The 14,250-nt window shown below is 38.9% G+C and overlaps 1 protein-coding gene across 1 annotated transcript; it reads left to right on the forward strand.

Moving 5' to 3' along the window:
• The first annotated feature begins 6,529 nt into the window (after positions 1-6,529).
• On the forward strand, positions 6,530-13,630 carry MRPL16 (mitochondrial ribosomal protein L16). Its single transcript, XM_063434154.1, has 4 exons — positions 6,530-6,677; positions 7,435-7,506; positions 10,837-10,985; positions 12,990-13,630. Exons 1-4 carry the CDS (start codon positions 6,623-6,625, stop codon positions 13,473-13,475), a joined length of 762 nt encoding a protein of 253 aa, XP_063290224.1. The 5' UTR covers positions 6,530-6,622; the 3' UTR covers positions 13,476-13,630.
• The last annotated feature ends 620 nt before the right edge of the window (positions 13,631-14,250 follow it).

Genomic DNA, 14,250 nt, shown 5'->3' on the forward strand with positions numbered 1-14,250 from the left:
TCCCACCCCCCAATCCCCGGTTGCTGAAGGGGTGAAAACCCCTTCAGTGACTTACCAGAGGCAGCGACAATGTCCCACGTCGCTGCTTCTTCCTCTGCCGCCGCTCCTCCCAGTGATTGCGTCGGCCGGTGGGCAAGACTGATCCCGCCCACCGGTCGGGGAGACCTAATGCGCATGCGCGCGGCATTAGCGCTCCCCATAGGAAAGCATTGAAAATGCTTTTCAATGCTTTCCTATGGGGAAATGAGCGATGCTGGAGGTCCTCACACAGCGTGAGAACGTCCAGCGATGCTCTAGTAGACAGCAACTAGAGGTGGAGTTAAGCCTGCAAGGTAATTATTGCAGTTTATAAAAAACTGCAATAACTACAGTTGCAGGGTTAAAGGAACACTATAGTCACCTAAATTACTTTAGCTAAATAAAGCAGTTTTAGTGTATAGATCATTCCCCTGCAATTTCACTGCTCAATTCACTGTCATTTAGGAGTTAAATCACTTTGTTTCTGTTTCTGCAGCCCTAGCTACACCTCCCCTGGCTATGATTGACAGAGCCTGCATGAAAAAAAAAAACTGGTTTCACTTTCAAACAGATGTAATTTACCTTAAATAATTGTATCTCAATCTCTAAATTGAACTTTAATCACATACAGGAGGCTTTTGCAGGGTCTAGCAAGCTATTAACATAGCAGGGGATAAGAAAATCTTAATTAAACAGAACTTGCAATAAAGAAAGCCTAAATAGGGCTCTCTTTACAGGAAGTGTTTATGGAAGGCTGAGCAAGTCACATGCAGGGAGGTGTGACTAGGGTTCATAAACAAAGGGATTTGACTCCTAAATGGCAGAGGATTGAGCAGTGAGGCTGCAGGGGCATGTTCCATACACCAAAACTGCTTCATTAAGCTAAAGTTGTTCAGGTGACTATAGTCTCCCTTTAAGAGTAGTGGGAGTTGGCACCCAGACCACTTAAATGGGCAGAAGTGGTCTGGGTGCCTGGAGTGTCCCTTTAAGTGTTTCAGTATCATTAGAAATATCACTTTGAGAGAAGACACAGTTCTGGTTTAAGTTGGACATTTTTTTTCTTACAAATTATACGTTGGTTTAGAATAGAAGCATGTTTTAACATAACTGGCTGTAACAGGCAAGTTGTTCAGTATTTATATCAGCTCTGCTAATTAAATAGATTTGATTAAATTGCAATAAAATACTAATTCCAACTGCCTAAACTGGATCTGTTGGGTAGCATGGTGGACTGGCCAGAAACGGGCATGTCAGCCTGAGAAGCACACACATCAATACTGAGATAGCTCTGCTCACTGCTGCACATGTACAGCAATTCTGCACAATGCTTCTTATGTGCTCTACCCATGGACACAACCTCCTAAGTAAAGTATACTTTACCCAGTGTGTCTAATGTCTCACATTGCACGTTCTGGGGTTTGGTCACCTGTGTTTACAGTTGCGGGTCAAAAGTGAGCAAACAAGGGACCGCATGACATCATTAAATCTGCTCACACTACACTCTGGGCACTATAACCATGCAGAGAGCATGGATACTGTGCTTTCTCCACTGGCATGCAATTTGGTGGTCATTTACGCAGGCCAGACAAGCGTGCTCCTGGACACTGGTTTAACTCTCCCTCCTTAACTGTATACATTATAGAACTTATAGAACTCAAAAAACTTCAAACTTGAGCATGTTCCTCTTCAACCTATTGTTCTTGTATGATTTTTTTTTTATTGTTTTATGTGTTGTTAACCCTTTAAGACCGGAGGGCGTACAATTACGTCCTATTTTAAGCGTCTCTAAACGCCGCCGGGCGTAATTGTACGCCCTCCGGTATTTTTTCACTTACCCGGGCGCCGGCGATCCCACGCCGGCGATCGCGTTTGGGGGGACTCCCAGGGAGCCCTCCGCGGTAGATCCTCCCTCCTGGGAGCCCCCAGCCATGTGAGAGTGAGGTCCTTACGAGAACCTCACAATCACATGGCCGGGATAGCTGGCTCAGGCATTGCCAGCAGGGGGACTAACTGTAATGACAGCTAGTCCCCCTGCTGGCTGGAAATTAAACTAAATTTAATTAAAATAAGTGTAAAAAAAAAAATTATATATATATATATATATATATATATACAGTACTTAGATCATATATATATATATATATATATATATGATCTAAGGGTATATATATATATATATATATATATATATACACATATACATACACACACATACACTGTCTAGGTGTATTTTACTATTAATATATATATATATAATTATATATATATATATATATATTAATATCAAATTACACGTAGACTGATACTGATTAAATATATATATATAATTATTGTTACATATATATTTATATATAATATAAAAAAATAAATACATAAAAAAATAATTAAAAATAAATTATTAAAAAATATATAGATGTGTGTTATTTCGTTCTAACTGTATTTTGATATTAATATATATATATATTTATATCAAAATACACGTAGAACAAAATAATATATATATCTATATACATAAATATATACATATATATCAATATATATATATATATATCTATATATATAAATAAAAATATTTTAAAAAATGATATATATACATATATATATATATTCACATATATTAATTCTACACATATATTAATGTAATATTTTTACATAATTAGGTATCCTAATTAATTAGAAATAAGCGGTACCTGCCTGACAACCCATGCCGAAAGTATAGGGAATTTAATTTGCTAGCACTATATTTAACCCTATAACTTTCCAAGACACCATAAAACCTGTACATGGAGGGTACTATTTTACTCGGGAGACTTCACTGAACACAAATATTAGTGTTTCAAAACAGTAAAATGTATTACAACGATGATATCGCCAGTAAAAGTGACGTTTTTTGCATTTTTCACGCACAAACAGCACTTACACGCACGATATTATTGCTGTGATACTTTTTACTGTTTTGAAACACAAATATTTGTGTTCAGCGAAGTCTCCCGAGTACAACAGTACCCCTCATGTACAGGTTTTATGGTGTTTTCAAAAGTTACAGCGTCAAATATAAAGCTTGTATTTCATTTTTTTCACATTAAAATTTGCCAGATTGCTTACGTTGCCTTTGTGACCCTATGGTAGCCCAATAATGAAAATTACCCCTATGATGGCATACCATTTGCAATAGTAGACAACCCAAGGTATTGCAAATGGGGTATGTCCAGGCTTTTTTAGTAGCCACTTAGTCACAAACACTGGCCAAAATTGGCGTTTTTTGCATTTTTCACACACAAACAAATACTAACGCTAACTTTGGCCAGTGTTTGTGACCAAATGGCTACTAAAAAAGACTGGACATACCCCATTTGCAATACCTTGGGTTGTCTACTATTGCAAATCGTATGCCATTATGGGTGGGCTACTATACAGTCTCAAAGGCAACGTAACCAATCTCAAATTTCAAATGTAACACGCTATATTTGACCCTGTAACTTCACCAAAACACCATAAAACCTGTACATAGGGGGTACTGTTTTACACGTGAGACTTTGCTGAATACAAATATGTGTATTTTATTGCAGTAAATGCAAACAGTATTATGACATTGACAGTTAAAATGTCATGTAGTGTGGTGGAATCTCGGTAAAAATAAATTTAGTAGGCCGAGATTACCACGTGGCATGTGTACGTGCATATGCTGACGTATCGGTCGGTTGGTTGCACGTGGCAAGATATGATCAGTAGTGTACGGAGCATGTGCAAGAATACCGGATGTAGTATTCCCCTCCTCCATTGTGCTGGACAAGCCATGTGGTCAAGAAGGAAGTTAATTCTTATTTGTATTGATTGGTCAAGAGAATGTGCGGGTGGAGCTTAATATGGGAGGAGTTATGTGCCTATATAAGGAGCCTGCACTATTGTCCGGGGCTCAGAAATTGTTCTATTTTGGTGACATTAGTCCCTCTGAGTCCCGATCGGTGAACCGAATAAAGAATCTCTTCCTTCCTGAAGAAACCTGTGTCCATCTCTCTGTGCTTGGCTTCCGTCAGTTTCTCCGGTATCATTTGGTGCATTGGCCGGGAAACTCATCGTTCAACGGTAGCTGAGAAGCAGAGGCGTGAGACGGTCTATCTTTGCCCACGTTCTCTACGGCTGCACCCCTGAACTTCTGCGTGGACCTCCCTTCGTCTCGGCGCCACTGGTATGTTGTCCAGGAGATCATCGGCCTCTACGTAGTAAGTGCTGGGGTGTCCCCGTCGATGAGTGTGAACTCAGGTTCAGGAACGAGGAGGTAAGACGACCGCTGTTTTAGACTGCGGACCCACTAGGGGTATACCGATTGTGCGGTAGGCCCATAAGGGGTTATTTGTGTACGGAATCTGCCCCCTCTGTCAGAGGGAAGGAGCGAAGGCGCACCGCTCAATTGAACGCTCTTTAGTAAGACCGTTTAATTTGGTTTGGAGTCAGGCGGGGTTCTGTGTAAATAGCCCTAGCCGGACACCAGTGTCTTGTCTAGACTAGCGTTCTAGGGAGGTCCCGGAGGGAGTAATAGAAATAATAGAGGTAGTGTTAGGGAAGACAGATACTATCCAGCAGCGCAAAGGTCCCGCGATAGAGAAGATAGGGACTTTGTAGGATTGAAGATGGGTGGATGTACCAGCGCTAATTTGGAGAATCACAATATACACCAATTGGTTACAATATCATACAATTGTAGCTGCTTAACACCAAAATCTTATCTTAAAACCAAGGAATACAATCTAGGGGAATGGTGAAGCGCTATGTTTATATATAAAGTAAGAAAAATACAGAGAATCTTGGGAATAAGTGGATATACCTGAAATATCCTTTTTCTCTCTCTTTTGAGATCTTAACCTTGATATACGATTCCTTAAAAGTGTAAACACAAAGAGTATATCATAGTATAACACTGTAAAGTATATTTTCAAGTATGTAAATAAGATTATTCCCACTCACACTTTAAAGAGCCAAAATGTTTTAGCTCAGTTCATGCGCTTATAGGGTCCGTAAAGGCGACCCTCTCCCTTCTTGGGCGGCTTTTGTTCTTCCTTTTTCCAATCTAGGACATAGAATACATATAGTGTAGTACCTTTGGTAAATGCCTTATATAAGTGTAATTCAGAATGGGGTACTCACAAAACCAGAGCCTTCAGCTAGGCTCAATGGTACAGCATATGTGGTTAAGGACCACAATCCTTCTTTTTAGTAGCAGGAACGAAATTTGCCAGATAGTGTCTCAGTAAAAATAGTAATTTTTATTTGACTATCACTTTTTTAAAAATATATCAGTATAAAAATATCAAACAATAAATATAAATACACACTATGTAGGCAAAAATAAAAAGTCCAATAGTTACAGTCTTTTCCAGGACGCGTTTCGCCAAATAGGCTTCCTCAGCTGGATAAAAAGTCTTTGTAATGTTCTTTGGACAGGTTCCTGCTTTATATCCCTTCTTCTTACTTGAATAATTGGTGTGCGGGCTTTTTAATTCTCGCGGGCTATTGCCACGGTAACGGCAATGCCCTGCGTGTCAAGCCTCTTTCGCAGTTGTAGTTGATACGTGCATATGCTGACGTATCGGTCGGTTGGTTGCACGTGGCAAGATATGATCAGTAGTGTACGGAGCATGTGCAAGAATACCGGATGTAGTATTCCCCTCCTCCATTGTGCTGGACAAGCCATGCGGTCAAGCAGGAAGTTAATTCTTATTTGTATTGATTGGTCAAGAGAATGTGCGGGTGGAGCTTAATATGGGAGGAGTTATGTGCCTATATAAGGAGCCTGCACTATTGTCCGGGGCTAAGAACTTGCTGTATTTTGGTGACATTAGTCCCTCTGAGTCCCGATCGGTGAACCGAATAAAGAATCTCTTCCTTCCTGAAGAAACCTGTGTCCATCTCTCTGTGCTTGGCTTCCGTCAGTTTCTCCGGTATCAGTAGAACTAAAAAAATAACAATTTCTTATTTTCTCCCATTTTTTTCATATTAAATTATGTTTCATAGCTAAATATTTGATATTAAATTAAAGCCCTGTTTCCCCTGAATAAAATTATATATAATAAGGGGGGGTGCATTTAATATGAAAGAGGTGAATTACGGTTGGACAGACATATAGCGCAAATGCCAGGTTTAGTTTACGTTTTGTTCTGTTCACAACTTGTCCATTTGGCTCAGTCCTTAAGGGGTTAAATCGCCACCTATTATAATATTGTGAAGTGCTTAATAATAATAATAATAGTGAATTGTAAATAAAATGGCAACAAATATGATGGAAGCTTAGTTTGAGAAACGTTTTAGCAATTTCGTTTTCAACGAGCTCTTTAGTGAATACACCCCAAAGAATTTGGAAAATATTTATATAGCTGTTTTATATATATATAAAAATAAAAAAAATAGGGCTACACCATAAATCTGGTTGGGTAATGATTATTACTATATAGCAGCGAGCACTGTGAGCTTATAACTTGCAGCATGTAATCACTAGTCAGCAGCTCACACACAGTTTATTTCCGGAGCAAGAAAAGCTCACTTCCTTAACATGATGGCGGCGCCCATGTGAACCCGTGTCCCGGTTAGTCTCCTCATCACATCAGGGATGGCGGCGACCATGTGGGGTCACCTGAAGGCATGTCAGCGCCTTCCTTTGACAGGTACACTGTCGATTTACTGCAGTTGAATGTATATTCTAAATCCCTTCATATAACATCACAGTGCATCTCCGTGTGACCTCTACCACGGTTAGAACACTTCATAGCTCGTATTCCGATGGAAGATTCTGAAATTAATTGATCACACTGCCTGGTGATGTCAGTGACCAGATATTTATAGCTTGAGCTGCTGTACTAACTGTTTTGGGTCGAGAATATATATAAAAACTCCTGTTCTATGTTAACTTATAAACCCCCAAAATGTCTTTAATTTTTTTCCATTCGTACTCCCATCATGGTAAATGGACACTGGAACGCCAAATGGGAGGATATAGGGATTGAGATTGTGTTACATTTGGAGTTACAGAATTGTTTTTGATCTTACAAATCAACTTGCTTCCCTGCAGCAGAAGGATGCATTGTGTGACAAATCAATGCTGCCATTTCTTAGTATGTCATTCACATATAATATATATCTATCTCATACGTTCACATGAATCTCGGATTCTGCAAAATTGGTGTTTGCTTTTGTTATATAAAAAGTGGTATTGCAATCATTATCTCTTAATTTAGCAGTGACAAGTTAACTTTTGCTTCAGTTTGGTTTGTGGAAGTGTAGTCACATACTCACTTTTTTTTGTTTGTTAGAGCTATTTTGGAGAATAGGAGGACATTAATGCCACTTAAACTTTTTTTTTCCCCCTTATGTATGTACCTTATTCTAAAATTATTTTCCGTATTGCAATTTTTTACTTTGTAGGTCTTTTGTCCCGCACACACTGGATTCCTGCTGCTGGCCTCCGGACTTTTGACATCCCTCCTGATTTTTCTGGTGAGATGTGAAGCAGAGGTTGAAAGATGGAGGAGATTTCGATTTTTATATGCAAATCCTATTACTTTTTTTTTATTTAATTTTTTTATTCTAGTGAAGTTTCTGTAATTTAGAGAAACATCTATTTGGAATAAATATGTATGCATACCTAATAGTGACTTATTAGCCAGGCACTTTTATAACCTACAAATATTCAAAATGATTTTTATACATGGTGTTTAACCATCTCAACATCCCCCCTCATCCCCCACCAACAGTCAAAACAGCAGTGACACATATACCACAGGATCACAATATACAGAATAAAAATGAATGTTTAATTGCACTGTACTATAAAATCTTAGAAAAATCTAATCGAAAAAAGACACACTACATTAAATCGTCTATATAGATACTAATGATAGTCATACAATATATTAAACTAGAAAAAAAAACACCATCATTATCACATGTATCAAATACATAGGGCAATAGTATAAATATAATGCATAGGTATATAGTTTAAAACGGACAGATGAGTTCTCATATACTAGAAAAAAGAGTGGAGTGGCTTTGTGTGTAACTAATGCAGGTGTATATTTGTGTGTGTGTGTATATAAATACAAAGATGCAAGGCTTAAAATTTTAGGATACTAGTCGAGTGGAAAAGTTACTCGCTGGCCAATATTAAAATTATTTTAATTACATTCTCATCATGAGTTTGCACTTGAGGAATATAATCTTTATTATATATTTTAAAGGAGCACTATATGGTCAGGAACACAAACATGTATTCCTGACCCTATAGTGTAGGGATCGACCGATATTGATTTTTTTAGAGCCGATACCGATATCCAGTGAACTTTCAGGCCGATAGCCGATATAATTTGCCGATATTCTGTACATTTACCATTTTGGAAAATAAAAAACTATTTCTAAAGGTAAATGCACAAAATATACATGCCACGTGTAGTGGATGCAGTGTGTTTAGACAGGGGAGCTGTGTATGTGTGTGTGTAGTGGATGCAGTGTGTGTTTGTATAGTGTGTGTGTATATAATGCAGTGTGTTTATATAGTGTGTGTGTGTATATAATGTAGTGTGTGTGTGTGTATATAATGCAGTGTGTGTTTGTATAGTGTGTGTGTGTGTATATAATGCAGTGTGTGTTTGTATAGTGTGTGTATATAATGCAGTGTGTGTTTGTATAGTGTGTGTGTGTATATATATATAATGCAGTGTGTGTTTGTATAGTGTGTGTGTGTATATAATGCAGTGTGTGTTTGTATAGTGTGTGTGTATATAATGCAGTGTGTGTTTGTATAGTGTGTGTGTATATAATGCAGTGTGTGTGTATATAATGCAGTGTGTGTTTGTATAGTGTGTGTGTATATAATGCAGTGTGTGTTTGTATAGTGTGTGTGTATATAATGCAGTGTGTGTTTGTATAGTGTGTGTATATAATGCAGTGTGTGTTTGTATAGTGTGTGTATATAATGCAGTGTGTGTTTGTATAGTATGTGTGTGTATATAATGCAGTGTGTGTTTGTATAGTATGTGTGTGTGTATATAATGCAGTGTGTGTTTGTATAGTATGTGTGTGTATATAATGCAGTGTGTGTTTGTATAGTATGTGTGTGTATATAATGCAGTGTGTGTGTGTGTATATAATACAGTGTGTATTATATATACACACACTATACAAACACACTGCATTATATATATATATACACACACACACTATACAAACACACTGAATTATATACAGTGTGTGTGAGGGGGCATTTTTTCTTAAAATTTTTTTTTTAAAATTTTTATATTCAATTATTTTTTATATATATATATATATATATATATATATATATATATATATTTAATTATTATTATTTTTTATTGTCCCCCCCCTCCCTGCTTGTTGCCTTGCCAGGGAGGGGGGATATGTTAATCCCTAGTGGTCCAGTGGCATTGGCTTAGCTGGGGGAGGGGAAGGAAGTGGGGTGGGCAGCATGCGTTTACTCACCACCCAGCAGCTCCTCCAGCTCCCCAGTGTAAATCTCGCGAGACCCGCGGCCGTCAGAGCTGGCCGCGGGTCTCGCGAGATTTACACTGGGGAGCTGGAGGAGCTGCTGGGAGGTGAGTAAACGCTTGCTGCCCGCCCCCCCCCCCCCAGGACCGCCGGGCTTGTAATGAGCCTGGCGGTCCTGGGAGGTATTATCGGCAATATCGGTATCCCTATTGGCCGATACCGATATTGCCGAAAATACAGAATATCGGCCGATTATATCGGTAAAACCGATAATCGGTCGATCCCTACTATAGTGTTAAAACCACTATCTGGCCCCCCTTGCCTCCCAAAAGATAGTACAATTTTGTATTCAAGTCTAAATCTGCTGCCTCTGCCTGTGAACTTCCACTGACCTCTGACATCATCAGAAGTGGTGGCCTTTTTCAATCACAATGCTTCCCCATAGGATTGGCTGAGACTGACAGATCTGGGGCAGAGCCAGCACAATTCAAACACAGCCCTGGTCAGCATCTCTGAATTGAATCAATTAATCTCTATGAGGAAATTTCAGTGTCTGCATGCAGAGGGAGGAGATACTGAATGTTTGGATGCATTTTAGGCAGCCATGACCCAGGAAGGATCTCTAACAGCCATCTGGTGACTATAGTGTCTCTTTAAATTAAGTCTTACTGATGCAGTGTTAAATAAATACTAGATGCCACAAGGAGCCCCCCTGCCAATGTTTATCTGCACACAGTGGCTTCTAACAAGGTCAATTTGACAATAAATGCTGCAACTCTTAGACTATTCACTCTGCTGTGGACATCAGAGGAAGAAGTTCAAGGAACATGAATAAAAACAAAGTGTGCAAAGCCAAAAGTCCGTAAGGATTGCTGTTCAAATACCCGAAAACTGGAGTGGAGTGGCTCTGTGTGCATCTAATACAGGGGTGCATTTATGTGTAGACATATTGTGTGTGAAGGGTTGCTGTTCAAATCCTTGAGTACCATGCGTTTCCAATACCAGAAAACTAGAGTGGAATGATTGTGTGTTAGTGTGGAGGAGAAATTTGGATATATGCTTGCAATGTCCTCTTATCATGTGTATGTAATGATTCAGTGTGTGATCAGTCATATTTTGAGGGTCAATGTGTGTGATTGAATGCAGGAGTGAATTTGCAGGCTTACTGGCAATGTTTTCATTACAATTGAAAACCTACCTTAAGATGACTTTCATCCACATGTTTTGGTGATGATGGACTCATTTTAATGTTGCTGATGTTATGTGTTATTTGTTGATCTGAATATGTGAAGCCTCAGTAAGAACTGATCTATCTTCTGTCTGCAGGAGTCAGTCTGAAGGATCGTCCCAAACTTAAGTTTGTGAACAAGGTTCCTGACCTTGTAAAGGTTAAGAAGGAGCCTAAGAATCTGCGAGACATCCGTGGCCCTGCAACTGAGGGACGAGAATTCCAGGAGGGCGAGTATGGCATTGTGGTGAGTAATTTACATTCCATTCTTTTGTCAAACTCCTTTTCATGTTCTCATTGAAGGGACACATGCCACTGCCCTTAAACAAAAAAACATCTTTAGTAGACATACACCCAGTGGAAAAAATGCTTTTCTTTTCATTGTGGTTATAGCTAAAAAGATTTATATAAAAGCTGCAGATGTCTTGTCTGCATCTCTGCAAGCTCTCCCTGTCTTTCCCAGCCAAGAATTTTTGTCGCTATCCAATCTCAGACTTCCCAAATTCGCTCTCTTGTCTCTGCTAGGTCTGACTTTTTTGTTCTTTTGAGGGTAGGGACATTGTATTATTATTATTTTTTTTTTTTTTTTTTTTTTTTAAGGTCCAAGCTTGCCTTGCTCGCCAATGCAAAACATTTACTGTTGCTATGCTGTCTATATATTAGTGCACATACAATCAATACATTTATGCTTATATGGAGGATTAAAAGTAAATAAATCATGGTAACTACTTTAATTTGGCATTATCAGATTCTTGCAAAGTATGGTTCCCATAAAAAAAGCACACATTTTGAGATATATATATATATATATATATACACACACACCTTTTTTATTGGACTAACATTACACAGAGTGTTCCCATTTCTGCATATAAGAAAGACATGGGGTTTGAGGAACAGATAGCCCTCATTAAAGTTTAGCAGATTTATCCTGCCCCATGACCGATTCATTCCTAATGAACCTTCTCAGTACATCAGGTGGGAACCAACTCCACACTTCTCTTCTGTCTCTGCAGAACATCTCAGGCAGAGCAGCTGATACACTATTTGATTATCTATAAGAATTCAAAGATAGGAATGATTGCATATTCTCTGCTTAATTTTACCCAAGAAATTGCAGCACCTTGGTCATATTTATAAAATCCCAAAACCATATTAAGGAGAGTAGCACAGATGCAATAAGCAAAAGCCTTGTATAGCAGAGGCAATCCATGTTGCACATACAGTCCACTTTCTGCAAAACAATTCCATCCATAACTTGCAATTTTAATCAGAACAGATTTTCAAAGATCAGCTAATCGTACCTTGAAAACCTCTGAGCCGTGTGGAGGGTTGGTGACCAGGGGAACCCTTCTGACAAGCTTCCTGCTGCCAGAGGGAACAGCACAGCGATCCACACTCGGCGGTTTCCCGGAAGTTCTGGTATGTGCAATAGCGCACCTGGAACTTCTGTGGAACGCAACACCACCTGGGCGTGCATTCCACCGCTGTGCGCAGGCGCACGGCGGGCAACATAATGAAGGCGTCCCCCAGCCTGCCCATACTCATCAAGCCCAAACATTCTCAGCGCAAAGTTAAACAGAAAGGGCTCCGGAACCTCCAAGGACAGAGCCATGCCGCTCAGCCTACCACACGGGCGGCTATCTGGCTTCCTCCCCCAGACAGCAACCTGTGTGCCTCACCTTAAACATACGCTTGATCCGTCTCATGCTGGGACAAGAAAGAACTGAGGTGGGTTTGCCAGGGAAGCCCTTTTATAGTGTAAAGGGGAAGGGACTTTTCTTGTGCTTGTCCCAATTAGGAAGCACAACCCATACGTACTGCCACCATATGTCATAAAAAAACAAAATACCTGAGAAGTACCCCAGCATTACTCCAAAGATCAAACAAAAATTGCCATTCACAAGTGTTAGTCTGTCAAATATTAACATCTGGTAGAATGCAAAAAAAAATATTAAAAACCCTAAAAGCTGAATAGTTAGCTGGGCAGATACATCTGTATACAGTGAAACCGCTCAGACTATTGTAATTGTCATTTACAATATTTTTTTTAATTAAGACTACTAATGCAGTGGCCCACAAACTCACTTTAATACTTTACTTAACAATGCACATGTGTGTGTATGTATGTGTGTATATATATATATATATATATATATATATATATATATATTTTCCTTTTTTTTTTTTTTTTATATATCTTGAATTTACTACTTTAGATTTTGTAACAGCTCTTATTTTTCTACTACAGGCACTTGGTGGAGGTTACTTACATTGGGGTCACTTTGAGATGATGCGTCTGACATTGAACCGTACCCTCTCACCTCGTACTACCTTTAGCCGCTGGTTAGTAGTACCTCCCCACAAGCCTGTGACCCGAAAAGGACTTGGCCAACGCATGGGTGGTGGCAAAGGAGCCGTGGATCATTATGTCACCCCTGTTAAAACAGACCAACTTATTTTGGAAGTAGGAGGCCGTTGCGAGTTTGAGGAGGTTCTGCCAATATTGACCCAAGTAGCTAAAAAACTCCCTTTTCCAGCAAAGGCTGTAAGCAGAGAGACTCTGAAAATAGCCCGCTGTGAGCTTGAAGAGAGAGAATTAAGCAATCAAAACCCATGGACCTTTGAACGTTTGGCATCACGTAACATGCTGGGATGCAGGAAATGGTTAAGTCCATATGATCTTCGCTTTAAGGGCAAGTTTTGGGGAAAACGCTTCCTACCAAACAGAGTTTAATGGCTATGTACCGTAACACAGAAAGTTTGGATGACAACTTTGTTCTGTTGTGATGCTATTGACCGTTTTTGTACTAAACAACTTACATCCAGCAAGTCGCAAAACATGGTTTATTAGAACAAAGCAGTTAAATAAATTCATTAATTTGCATGTTATCAATTTAATTGTTTTCTTTTTAATAAACTGACGGAAATACTTTTTTTTTTTTTTTTTTTTTTTTCATCTTTCAATTCAATAATATCAAATAATGTGAAGGAGATGCAGGAAGGAGTGACAGCAGTCTGGATCTTGGTATAGTTGTGCTTTAGATCCATTTTGAAAGATTTTGTAGATTATTATGCACCTAACTTGTAGGAGGATTATTAAAAGAAAATTATCTTCTCCAACTTTGCTTTTTCCCTGAGCAATGTTATTCAAGTGATCCTGCTTTACCTGGTAGCATGTTCTGAACAGTAAATGACATGCATGGTGATGCCATTGCAATGTGAAAGAGCTGCCTTGGAAAAAAATATCTGGTAAAAGTTACTGTTCAATGAGTTATTTAAAGAGTACCTGGATTGGTACCTACAATTTGGGTTTAAACTAAAGATCATTTAAAGGGTTACTCCAGCCAAAAACAAGGATTATTAAAACACTGCTTTTGAGTGTAGTAAGCTTTACTGGCATGGTTCCCCTTGAAAAAAGGAAGAAGTAATTTATAAACTTCCCTGTAATCCCATACCTAGTTCTCTCTGAAGTCCTCTCATTGTCTGCTGATGTGACTGACACTCACTGT

The sequence above is a fragment of the Pelobates fuscus genome, chromosome 10 (assembly GCF_036172605.1).
Source record: "Pelobates fuscus isolate aPelFus1 chromosome 10, aPelFus1.pri, whole genome shotgun sequence".
Classification (NCBI taxonomy): Eukaryota; Metazoa; Chordata; class Amphibia; order Anura; family Pelobatidae; genus Pelobates; species Pelobates fuscus.